The 12,401-nt window shown below is 39.9% G+C and overlaps 2 protein-coding genes across 17 annotated transcripts in view; one reads left to right on the top strand and one right to left on the bottom strand.

Moving 5' to 3' along the window:
• POLK (DNA polymerase kappa) overlaps positions 1–1,748 on the bottom strand; it is a 32,913-nt gene extending 31,165 nt beyond the window's left edge. For 7 of the 14 annotated variants that reach the window (XM_038124375.1, XM_038124388.1, XM_038124387.1 and 4 more), the window contains exon 1: positions 1,105–1,351. The gene's annotated coding sequence lies outside the window, so the exon portion shown is untranslated. Of the gene's footprint in view, positions 1–1,104; positions 1,352–1,395; positions 1,518–1,610 lie in introns of those variants that run through there. The other 7 variants (XM_038124376.1, XM_038124382.1, XM_038124381.1 and 4 more) reach the window with 5 other exon arrangements.
• Positions 1,749–1,910: 162 nt separating this feature from the next.
• CERT1 (ceramide transporter 1) overlaps positions 1,911–12,401 on the top strand; it is an 82,474-nt gene continuing 71,983 nt past the window's right edge. For all 3 annotated transcript variants that reach the window (XR_005255252.1, XM_038124391.1, XM_038124392.1), the window contains exons 1-2: positions 1,911–2,296; positions 5,619–5,753. Coding sequence is in view for 2 of the 3 variants with exons in the window: in XM_038124391.1 (XP_037980319.1) it covers positions 2,201–2,296; positions 5,619–5,753 (231 nt within the window). In the remaining variant the exon portion in view is untranslated. The remainder of the gene's footprint in view (positions 2,297–5,618; positions 5,754–12,401) is intronic.

The following is a 12,401-nucleotide window of genomic DNA, read 5'->3' on the forward strand; positions in this document are numbered from 1 at the left end:
CATGTGGCAGATGTTAACAAAAATATATTACCTAGCACAGCCAATGCATTATATGAAAAGCTGAAAATGCAAACCTTTAAGCATTCAATGTCTTTTCACTTAAAGTTTGTAAAATGCTAGCCACAATTAATAAACAAAACATATACTCTCTCTAGAAGCATGGATATGTTTGTTGAACAACCTGAAAAAATATCTACCCAATGCATTTTTAGTACGCAACACTTGATTGATTCAATGTTCTGGAGGGGGAAAAGAAAAAGCAAGGTTCCTCTGTAACTAAGTGAATAGTTTCAGATCAAAAGCGTGACAGGAAATGTCTGTGTACATGCTACTGCCACTGCTAAAAGGACTTGCTCAGACATGCCACTTCAGCTCCTATTCCTGAAAAGAAGTTCATTCAGAATTTAACTGGGAAAACACAACTGGCTTTACAGGTAATGCAAACTAACTTCAAAAACATATTGCAGAGAAGAATTATAAACTATTCTCATACATCAATACTTACAAAGCCTGCTTGACAAATACAATACATTGAAACCGACACTAAGGAGAAAAACAATGCACTTGGTTTCTTCCCAAACATGTAGTGAATCAAAAAACATTGTTTTTTGGCAAATTGTCTAAAGTAGCACTCACAGTCAACTTCTGTAAAAGTTTCTTCCTGCACATTGCAATGATTACACAAATATTAAGATGTCTATGACTACTTTTTATTTCTAATAATTTAGGACAATGATGCTGCCTTTTGAATTATCCTCAGTTCTGCATTCATTGTAAATATCTTTATATCTGAGACTTTGAGCAGGTATGAATATTATTTAACTGTTAACTGCTATATATAGAGAATGCATATAAGTAGATGGGTCAATGTTCTTTAAAAAAAAAATCCTCAATGGAAAGTTTTAAACAGCCTAACGGGGGAAATTACACAACGATATGTCATAAGGAAGAAGTCAGAGAAAACAGAAGTGTGCAGCATTGCTCTTACAACAGTAACAGAAGTGTTACCTTCCCAACCCGAAATTTCCTCAACCAACATTCTTTAATACACTTTTCCCCCGCCCAAGAAATCAGGAGAAAGGACACGAGTGAGTTAGTACAAACCTTAAGTCTTTTCCCAAACCACTAAATTCGCTGTTCACAAACCGTGAAGTGACAGGTACAACAGGGTGGGGTTTTTTTTCCCATCATACAAATACATCTCCACCCATAAATATCGACGAAAATACGTAGCTCAGACTAAGACGGAGGACAAAAAAAATCACCGTCTCTTTCCCAAAACTACGAAAGCAGTTTAATAAATGGAAGACAGGACACGCGTAGTGCACGGCAGCCTAAGCAGAACTGCCTGCTCTGCCCACCCCACGCCTTTGCGCGCCGCCGGGGAGGCAGAACCTGGTCCGAACGGCTTGCCCTTCCCTCTCGTTTCACCCAGAGCCGGCACCATCTCCCGCCTCTTCCCGCCGCCTCCACCTTAGGGAAAAATTTGGCGCTCAACTGTCCTCCGAGTCCCGCCGGTTTGAGGCGAGGAAGAGAGGCTATATCTCCTCGCCCTTGAAAGCAAGCAGCGCCGGAGAGACGCTTCGCCTCGCTAAAGATAAAGCGAATACCTCTGCACAAAAGACAGAGCAAACATCGCCCCGGGCAGCACCGTCGCCCTCGGTAGTGGAGCTCCCCTCCCCCGAGGGCACTGAGGCGATATCCGCCGACGCCGACACAGGAACCACGAAAGCTAGATGGCGGCCGCGCTCCGTCGGAGTGAGACTACATCTCCCAGCACGTCCTGCGGCACGAGCGAGGGGCAATGACGCCCGGACTCACGGCCGCGTGGGACAGGACTACAACTCCCGCGGGGTGCCGCGGCGGGGCGAGGTGCTCGTCGATGAGTGCCCGCCTCACCTAAGATGGCGGCGGCGGGAGCGCGCTGAGCGGGTGCCCGGCAGGCGGACGCGCGCTCGCCCCTCCTCCCCTGTCTGTCCCGGGGTTGTGGCTCTGGCCGCGGGCGGGGTCTGAGGGGCCGCGGCGAGGGGATCCCGGGGCTGCGAGTCTGGTTGCCGGTCGGTCGCTAGCACGGGCGAGCGGCACTCGGAGGCGGAACCCGCTCGAGTAGAGCCTGGTCCCTTGGGCAGAAGAAGGCTGCTGTGGGCGGGGGCCGCTCCGGCTCTTTCCCAGCTCGGCGGTGGCTGCGGCTCCGGTCTCCATGTCGGACAACCAGAGCTGGAATTCCTCCGGCTCCGAGGAGGACCCCGAGACTGAGCTCGGACTGCCTGTTGAGCTCTGCGGGGTGCTCAGCAAGGTAAGCCGCCTCTACCCCATTCCTGCGCCCTGCCGCCCCCCATCTTCCTCGCTGTCAGGCCTCACCGCCCCGGGGGCTCGGGCCGAGGGGCCCGGTGGCGGGGGAGCCGGGCGGCTCCGCGGGCGGCGCTGGCACGGCCGGGGCACCGCCACCTGACGGCGGAGCCGCTGCCAGGCAGAGCCGCGGTGGCGCCGGGCGCCCCCTCCCTCAGCCCCGCCGCCCCCTGCGGCCGAGGGGAGCCTTTCTCCGAGCAGAATCAAGGTCCCCGCCGCCCCCCAGCCCGCCGGCCGCGCGGTTTGGGGCTCCGGCAGCCGCGCTGGGAGGGCGTCTCCCCCGCGCCTCGGGCTCCGGCTGGAGCGGCGCCGGGCCTGAGTGTCGCGGCTACCCGGGAGCTCCCGGAGGCGGCCGAAGCCAGTCGTGTCTCCTCGGGAGCAGGCACGGCTTTGAGTGCAAGTATCAAAACAGGGCATTGAAATACTCCTGCGGCAAGAGATAACGGGAGGAGACGAAAAGGAAAATGGCTATACGGCTTATTTCCCCTTTTAAAAATAACCATAGTTATTTTCTCTTTTATCGCTGAAAAAATAAGGTGGCTTCCGAGCATGTGTCGGTTTATACTGGAAAATTTTGTTTTCAGAAGAACTTCAGAGTAGAATATTGGATTACTTAGTTTTCATACGGATATTTTTTTATTGCAGAAAGTATATTCAGAATAACGTTGAAATATCGGTAAGGTTAAAATACCATGTTTTGAATTTTTTTCTTGTCCTACGCAATAAGGCTAGGCACAAGCCAACGTAGGAGGCGCGGGATACAGAGATCTTACACTGCCCTGAATGCGTAGAAAACAGCCATAACTGTGTTTACACTGTTGTGAGGGACTTTGTGAACTCCTTCCAGGCTGGAAATATTTTTGACCCCGGAGATGAGAGGAATGGTTTGGAGAAGAGAAGGAGCTCTGCTCTCATTTGTAAGATCTTATCTAATAGTGGATGGGGGAAGAGATGGATGTGAGATAATGTTAGAGCAGTTACAATGAGAGATTTTTGTTTGGTGCACTTTTGCTATTTTGTTTGCTTTTTTTTCCACAGCAAAGTTTTCCTTGGGTAAGATGCTTCCATCGTTAGAAGGGAAGTAATTTGTAATTACTTTTAAAAGTAACTAATTTTTATTTTAGCAAATTAAATACAAAGTCCAGCTGATCTTTCTCAGTGGTGTAGCAGGTGAACCATAGCTTCAGACGTTCTAGTTGAGGTATGTGCAGACTTTTTACTTTTCTGGATGATTATGCTGAGTGTAGCAGAGAGTGTCTTTCCCATGAGAAACTGGAATTTAATCTGAATAGTCAAGTATGGTGAAACCTTTCTCAATGAATATGATTGAGGGGTAAGGTTACCTTTTGTTAGTTGATACTTCAGTAATTATTAAGGTAAACTAAGTTAAATGGAATGGTAGCATACTGAACTTTCTACTAAGGAAATATCTACTTTAATATTTTACTGTGTATAATTAAGTTCTAAAATCATAGAAGTAGGCTGCAGTGTGAGTAGTAGTTTTAGTAGTTCTTGTCTTCAGTAAAGAGAAAAGCTGTGAAGGTAATGGAGGAATTTGGTAAGAGAAACTAGTTAGAAGTGTGTCCTGCTGGTCTTTTGAAATGTTTCGAAACTCTAGGCTATTTTCCATTGTATTTCCTGCTAATGATTTTAAGGTGGATACAAAGAAAGAGCTTTAGTGGAAGAGGCTTTCAGGAAGCATGAGAGTCTAGATACTTAGAAAAACACTGGTCTTTTCTCTGTCAAAACCTGGTGCCTACCCAAGTATACTTTATGGATGGCACATTTGGGTTGCAACAGCAAGCTTTGATTGCAACAGCAGATGCAAGATTCACTGCTCTATAGGTTTCTGTTAACTTTTTCAGAGAAGGTCGTTTTCTTTGCTTTTTTTTTTTTTTTTTCCCCAAGATAACTTTGGTCTCTGTCTTGCACATCCTGGGAGGAGTTGGGAAGAGATAGGAAAAGAGGAAGACAGGAAATAACACACCTCTGACTGCTTGTGCTACCATTTCATGAGCTAAGCACACTTGAGGCTTTCTTTAAGTAATGCTGTATTTAGCAATTAGATGTATTAAGAGATGAAAAAGGGCTTTATACTTTAAGAGCAAATCAAGGTCTTGCCTACAATTTGAAAATTGTTAAAAATTTCTTAGCTATAATTTTTTTCTTTAGACTAAAGTTAACATGTAATTATGGAGTATGTGTTAACTTGATGTATGTAGTATGAAGTGGGAACAAGACTGTTAGTTGACTTTTCCCCCTCATTTTTTAGATTACAAAATAATAAATGATGGATAGACTTAAATGTTAACCAGAGTTTTTCATTAAAGAACATTTGTCAGAATCAAAGAAACAGTTGTACGATAAGATTGGTTTCAATTATTTTGTTTCTATTTTTATCAAATGTATGACCATGATGGATTAATAAATATCAATGTATTGTCAGAGTTATGGGATAGTCCTGATTTTCTATCAGTGCCAGATGATTCTATGAAGTTCATATGATTCTACAAAGTGCAGTCAGAAAAAATGTTGCAAATGTAAGAATGGTAATCAGAACTTTTGGTCACTTCTTACTAGATACCTCTAGAATTAATCCGGAATTTATTCCTGGAATATTGGTTTTATTCAGTATGTAAATATTCCCTAGAAAAATCTGAATAGCAAAAACATGATTGGATGTCTGCTGATAACCAAGTATCTTCTTAGTGAAAGTAGTTAGAATTAAAAGCTAAAGCCGTATCTATGGGCAATATTAAATTTATAAAGCATTGAGTTTTAGGCACTGCAGTAGTTATTTACTGTGCTGTAGGATAATGGCATGTTTGTATTTATATGAAGATATCTTTATATCGTATTTTATATTAAATAAATTATTCTGTGTTCCACTTAAGTCTTTTGACCTATCTCCAGATTTTAAATCAGGTGCCTAAACTCACCTTAGCCATTAATGTTTGATTTTTTTACCCTCCCCTGTTTTCCTCAATTTGTGTCAGTATGTTTATTGCCTTTATTGTCGCTGGCCTTGGCAGTGCAGTTGGAGTCCAGACATCTGTTGTCCTATTGATCCTTCAAAACAACTGCTTCTGGGTTGTTTTAGGAGTTTGTAAAATTATTCTAAGAGCTTTGAGGAGAAAAAAGTTCCCCTTTAGAAAGAACTTGTAAAAATAAGTTACCTTTTTCTTCAGGTGCTCAAAAGCCTAGAAAATATCCATCGTTCTTTTATTGTTGTCTTTCCGTTGGCTGATCTCTGGAAAATTTTTTTACAGTGGACCAACTACATTCATGGGTGGCAGGATCGATGGGTAGTTCTGAAAAGCAACACACTCAGTTATTACAAGTCTGAAGATGAAACAGAGTATGGCTGCCGAGGCTCTATCTGTCTGAGCAAGGCAGAGATTACAGTAAGTACAATTTTATTATTGACATCATTCATGTTTTGAGGTGCTGTATATTTGTGTCTGGTGAAGCAAACATGGGTATGGCAAATTTTTAAGGTCATCTGCTTATGACAGTGGCATCAGTGGAACACTGGAACAGGGCAAGGAATTTCTAATGCTAAAACAATCTCTTAATTTGTGGCTCCAGCAAGCAACTTCTCATTTCTTACACTAGAGGGTTTTGTGGGTGGATAGACTGTATGCCTCTGAAGGGTGCGAAGATTTTTCTGTGGATCAATTTAAGACCCCCGACCAACTTCCCAGAGGAGGTACTATCCTTCACAGTCTTTGCTCTAGAAATAGGGTAGTGGTTCTTTGGCTGTGGTTCTTGACTTTCTGTACACAATTCTGTAGGTTTCCAAAAGTAAATGTTCTTTGTGCTTCTTTCTCTGAACAAGTTAGTGTGTTGCTGTTTTTGTCAAATGCTAAAAGAAGGTTTTGAATAGACTGATATGAAAAAGAGCCTATATATAAATGAGCATGAGTGTTATGAGGAGTGGGTGAGGGGGCTGGGATTGCTTAGGCTGCAGAAGAGGAGGCTGAGTGGGGGGACCTTATGGCCCTCTGAAACTATCTGAAAGGAGGTTGTATCAAGTTGTATTTCAGTCTTCTTCCAGGTAGGAAGTGGACAGATGAGAGTAAATGCCCTCAGGTTGTCTCAGGGGAGATTTAGATTACACAGTAAAAATGCTTCATAGAAGGGGCTGTAAAACATTGAAACAGGATGCCCAGGGTAGCGGTGGAGTTACCATCCCTGCAAGTGTCAAAAAAAGTGTGGATATGGCACTGGATGGCATGGTTTAATGGTGAATGTGGTGGTGCTGGGTTGATGGTTGGACTTGATAACATTAGAGTTTTTCCCCAGCGTTTATGACTCCATGAAAAATTAAAATGATTAATATGCCTTGGAAGATAAAGAAAAAACTCTGCTTTTTCGGCTGTGAGAATTACAATACCTATTATGACTAATGGTTGTCAAAAAGCATGCTGTAGTCTTTCTGCAATACTGTTAAACAGTTGGTCGAGTTATATGATTTAGAGTAAAAATAGCTGGACTTTTCACATAGCACACAAATTCCTAAAGTAGCAGTGTTAAATCCTAGCATGCATGTTGACAAATTCCTAAAGTAGTAGTGTTAAATCTTAGCATGTATGTTCTTATTCCACCAAATATGTGGAATTTTTTCAAGTTGAATTAAGGATGACAAACAAGAAATATTCTTCCTTACTGATAATCAGCATACAAAGAGAATTTTATGTAACGCCTCTTGATTTAAAAAAAAAAGAAAAAAGACTGGAATTGAGTACATCAACCGGGATGTATGTTGGAGAAAAGCTTGTGAAGAAAAGGAGGTTTTTACATTTACTTGCCATGTACTTTTACATACTTGCCATGTCTGGCAAGTATTGTAGTCATCTAAAAATTTAAACAGTTCATGGAACATGTTTTATTTTTTTGAACTGTTTGCACTTCTAGAACTTCATCAAGATGGGTTCTCACCAAGGTGTATCTATGGCAGTCTGTTGAGCCTATGATCAGAACTTCCAAAAGTCTCTTAAGAGGCAAGAGCTTAGCATGCAAACCAGGCAGAGACAGAAAGATGCTGGCAAGGATGTAGCCAAAGGGCATCTGCAGGCATGCTGTACAGTGCATCTCAGCAGCCTGAATTCCAGCTGCAGTGGTGGAGTGAGAGATTATAGGGGTACCACTATTGCTGCTGGAATGTTTGGGTACATTGCAGTTTACAAAGGGAAGTAAGCTGGCAAGCATGTCTTCAGACTGGGATGTATAACACTGGAACTTCTTACAGGTACCTTTTTTCTTTTCCTCTCTGGCACTTGTTAGATGTGGTAACTTGGAGTTGAATTGATGCATCTGTTTTTAAGTTCTTGAACTTCTTGAATACATGGAGAAAGAATTAAAAGCATCCACAGTTCTAAAGGTTTATCGGATATTTTAGTTCCATTTTTGTTCAGGTTCGTGCTTTGTGAATGATACTTGACAGTTCAGTTGGTAGATGGTATTCCTGAAAGCTAGTAAGTTCCAGTTAGTTATATCTAGCTGCCATCAAAGTTATTGTCGTGGAAATTTTAGAAGTTGAGGAATACTATTGGATCATTTCATGTCTCTAGGATATAGAAATATACTTTCGAAACTGTCTTGTAATTATTCTCTCTTTGTTTTTCGGAGGTTGTACTTTAATGCCAGAGTTTTAGCATTGATGCTTCTATTGCTTCTGCAACATTGATAGTTGTTTAGTAGCAAATTGAATATTGTATTTTGAACTCAAGTTAAAATTTAAGTTTTCAATCGAAAATTGATTATGCTCAAAGTTAAATGTTTAGGATATTCTTCCTGAGGCACATAGTTGATCTTTACTTCTGTATCCTCATAATGTCTTCAGTAGCTATAACTTTCCAGCATGTATTTAAATGCATAGAAAACACCAATAGCTGATAAAATAAGTGTTGAAATGATAATGTGTGGAAACTGCCTTTGCTCTCAGTGGAACTTATTATTTACTGAATGATTGGTAATTAATTTGGTAAGGAGGGGATGTCAGGTTTCTTATTGGCTTAATTCAGTTGCCCTGATTCGATGTAGTTGAGATCCTAATATTTAATATTTTTCAACTATCTTTCACTATACTGTAAGTTCAGTTTCCCTTGATCTTGCTGATCCAGTGTCAGATGCATTAACTACTTCTATCTTAACCTGTTGTATTTCAGTTAAGTTTTTTCAAGTATGAGGGAGTGTTGATAACTGTAATGTTCTCTTATAGGAAAGGGTAGCTGGATTTTCCTAAAGCTTTCTTCTAGGCATTTAGATTAGGGATGCATGTTTGAATCTGATGGGGAATGTAATGATTTTTTGTGCATAGTTAACTCTACTGTTACTATAAAGTGACCACATTTTGTCTATATATAAGCATAAATTTGGAAGTTTACTGTCACTGAGTAGTATTACTGTACTTTCAGCAATGAAGATGAGTCTAATTATAAGTTGTAGTATTATATGAGACATGAATATTGTATGCAAAAACCCACAGTTGCTTCTGCTCTTGTTGTATCGTTTGTATTTTACTGAGTAGGGATTGATAGATAATTTTACAGGAATATTTTGTAAGACACTCATCTCTTCCCTTTATTTGATGAAAGAATACTAGTTAAATTTATGCTTATTAGCATAGCTTTTTTTTTGTGCTTCAAGTGCAGAATTATATTGTCATACATCTAGAATAGGTATGGCCATGTGACAGTAACCTTTCATTGAATGAAAAATACAGGATCTGGTTAGACTACTGGGACTGAAAAGAGCTGATTTCTCTGGAATAGATGAACAACGGGTGAATATTTATTGTATACTCACTGGATTACATCAAGTAATGAACTGGCCAAATGAATTAAGTTTGAAGAAGGATGATGCAAGTCAGTATATGGTGCTAGGTGACTTGCTTTTATCCACATAAGACAAAACACCTCTAATTGGTTTATAACAGGCTGGAGGCTGAAACTGAAGATGAAAGTTCTGTTAGATGGCTGGTAGATGAGATGAAATTATGCCTATTATAAAAAGTTCATATATGGACAGACCTAAGCTTTGTTATATTAATCTAGCCTGTGCATACTAAATTACTGCTGTTGATGGTAGTCAGTGCCAGTTGGTCTTTGTTAAGAATACTCTTCTTTATCTTAAAGTTTTGTAGTTCATTCATTCTTGAAGTCAGACTTCCAGTGGGGAATTCTGTGTACAAGGTTAAGAATGGATGTTCATGGCAGTTGTGTAAATGTGGATCCCTGGGGCATGGTTTTGGAGTTGGAAGGTCTAGGGTGTGGTATTAAAAGAAAATACCCTGTGCATCTGGAAGTCCAACTTTCAGGCAACCTGGTCCATAAGCTTGTGCTGTCTTTGCTTTGATTGCTGTCTCTGTTCTCACAGTGCCATCACTACTGTTGTACAGAGTGACTTACACTAAGTCATGTAGTCACAGCATGATAAATCAAGAATAAAATGGTATGCTCTGCCCCCACTTCAGGCAATCTAAGAGGAAGACCAACATTAATTTGATCATGGTAGAAATTTATATTAATAGATTCTCAAATGTCTTTATAGAATTCTTAATAACAAAGTGTTTATCTGATGAATTCTATGGGGTTTTGCCTGGTCAGAGTAGCTCTTCTGCATGGATGTATATGGAGGATATTAAAAAATGTTCTGAGAAATGTAATGCTTGGTAAAATTTTAAGAGTGCTTAAACTCAGCTGTGTGTGAACTTTGTGGTTTTTGTCCCTAGAGGTGACTGTCTACACAGGAAGAGTTCCAGAGGCTTATGTTCCAACTTAAAACTTCAGCTTTCCTACTGACAGAATCTATATTTGCCATGTTGCTTTAATTCAGTGATTGATATTCATTTTCTTTCCTATGTGTATTATTTATGTAGAAAAACCTTTTGGTTTTAGTTGCTTAAACCAGATGCAGTGATTTTCCTTGGCTTTGGTTATACTGCAATGATGTTTATATGCATATCAAAACCGTTATGGAAACTTGCTGTTGGTTTGTAGTTTGGGGTTTTTGGAGTACTTTGGTTTTTTATTGTGTTGTAAAGAGTTATTAGACAGCTGTGTGGAAATGCCTGAACTAGGACTGTGCAATAAATTCAGTTGGCATAATGGAGATACTTTCAAGTAAATATGTTTGTTGGGGCTTTTTTTCTTCCAGAAACAGCAATTGGGAAGTACAGTTGCTTAACGAAGGCAGTAATGACATTTCATATTAATATAAACTTGCAAGCCAGCCATTTAGCTTTAGAATGAACTTGTGAAAGGTGTGGGGGTTGAGTATCTATTATGAATATCTGGAGCTCAGGAAAAGCAAGAAGATAGAAAATGGAAGTCTGTCTGAGGGACAGCTTAGTGAATTGTCTTAGCTTTTTTTCCTTCCTGAGTAGTAGTAAATTGTTGTGTAAAGAACTTCATAAATATAATTTTATAAATTAGGACACATGTAAACATATGTTACTTTCAGTTTACAAAATGAACAAGAACATTGTACATGAAAAAGCTAAACTGGCAGTTGTCAATTTTAAATTTCTCATTTCCTTATATATAGTCTGAAGAGAGACTGACGTGTTTGTATCCAGTAATCAACCACTAAAAATAAAAATCTTACTCCACTTTTTAAAGGTATGGTTAGTTGAACAGACACCTTTCCTCACTCTAGTAGTATTTCTGTTTTATTTAGAGAGTGATACTGCCCATCGTTAATAATTCGGCACTTGTGAGAAGTGCAAATTGACATTTTTAAAAATAGATTGACAGGTTAACAGAAAATGCTTCATGCGCTTATCAATTAAAACACATGCAGAATTTTTCTATGAGTTTTTTTCATAGAAACATCAAACCCTACAAATCTCTAAGTTTTATAATAAAGATGTGTATTTTTGATTGAGGGAGATGTCAGTGCTAGAGAAATGTTCTTAGTAGCATGAAGAATCATGTCTTGCAAAGCAGACTTTCAAAAAGTCATCTTGACATTGATGTGTTTCTTTTACACTTTATACAATGTGAAATCTAGCAGTATTTTGCGCTCAGTTGATGTGGTAGTGTATAGAAGTGGTATAGAGGAAATAAAGTTTGGATTTACATTTTTTTTCTAGCTACTGCATCAAAATTTGATCTTGCCATGATACCTGCTTATGATAAAAGAATGCTGTAATTGCAGTTGGTATCTACTGTTAGGTTTGCTTGAGTTTGTTGCTAGTTAAGTTGAATGGGAACTGTTAGGTGTTAGTTTGTTAAAGTTTTTATTAAAAAAGGGTAAGCCATAAGACTATGCCCTGGGCAGAAACACTAGCAGTAAATTTGTAGTAATTGCTAATTGCTTGGATAAATATTGTTTCCAACTGTCTGAGGCTGGAAAACAATCTGGTGTATCATGACATGATGGGCATTTAATTGAATAATTAATTTTCTGTAATTTGATGAAGTGTGTTCTCAGCCTTTGTTGCTACTAAAAAAAAATTACCTGAGTAAACTAAGACTTATAATACAAGCCCTAACTAGGTCAGGGTTTATTTAAGTCATGTGGCAATTAGTACTGTTTGGCTTTGGTGTGTGTCTCAATCAAGTAGTTAAATCAGTACTGGTGGGAGATTTTGGGTAGATGGGAAATGGACATTCTAAATAGAGGCGAATGTATTTAGGAATACTTAGTCATATGTGAAAGGCCTAAGGTGATTTTGTTCTGGAGAGGAAAATGCCAAAAAGAGCAACAGGATAGGGAGGAAGGGAAAGGGAGTAAATGCCTGGGAGATAACGACATTGGGCTGCTGCTGGTGTGGCATATGGAAGTTCCTTGAAATACAGGATTTTCTTGGACAAGTAGTTTTGGCATTCACATCCTCTGTCCAAATTCATGTATGCCTCTGAGTTACCTGAACCAGCCGTTGATGGGTTGATGTGAAATGAAAATGTGTGCATATATCGAACTTCTATAAAGTGCTAATGTCCTGGTAAAGCAAAAAAGAATTATTTGGCATGGTGGAGAAATCGATAAGTTCTTCTGTAGTGTGTATTGAAGAAATTAAGTCAGAAATGGAAAAATACACATCC

This window comes from Motacilla alba, chromosome Z (assembly GCF_015832195.1).
Source record: "Motacilla alba alba isolate MOTALB_02 chromosome Z, Motacilla_alba_V1.0_pri, whole genome shotgun sequence".
Lineage (NCBI taxonomy): Eukaryota > Metazoa > Chordata > Aves > Passeriformes > Motacillidae > Motacilla > Motacilla alba.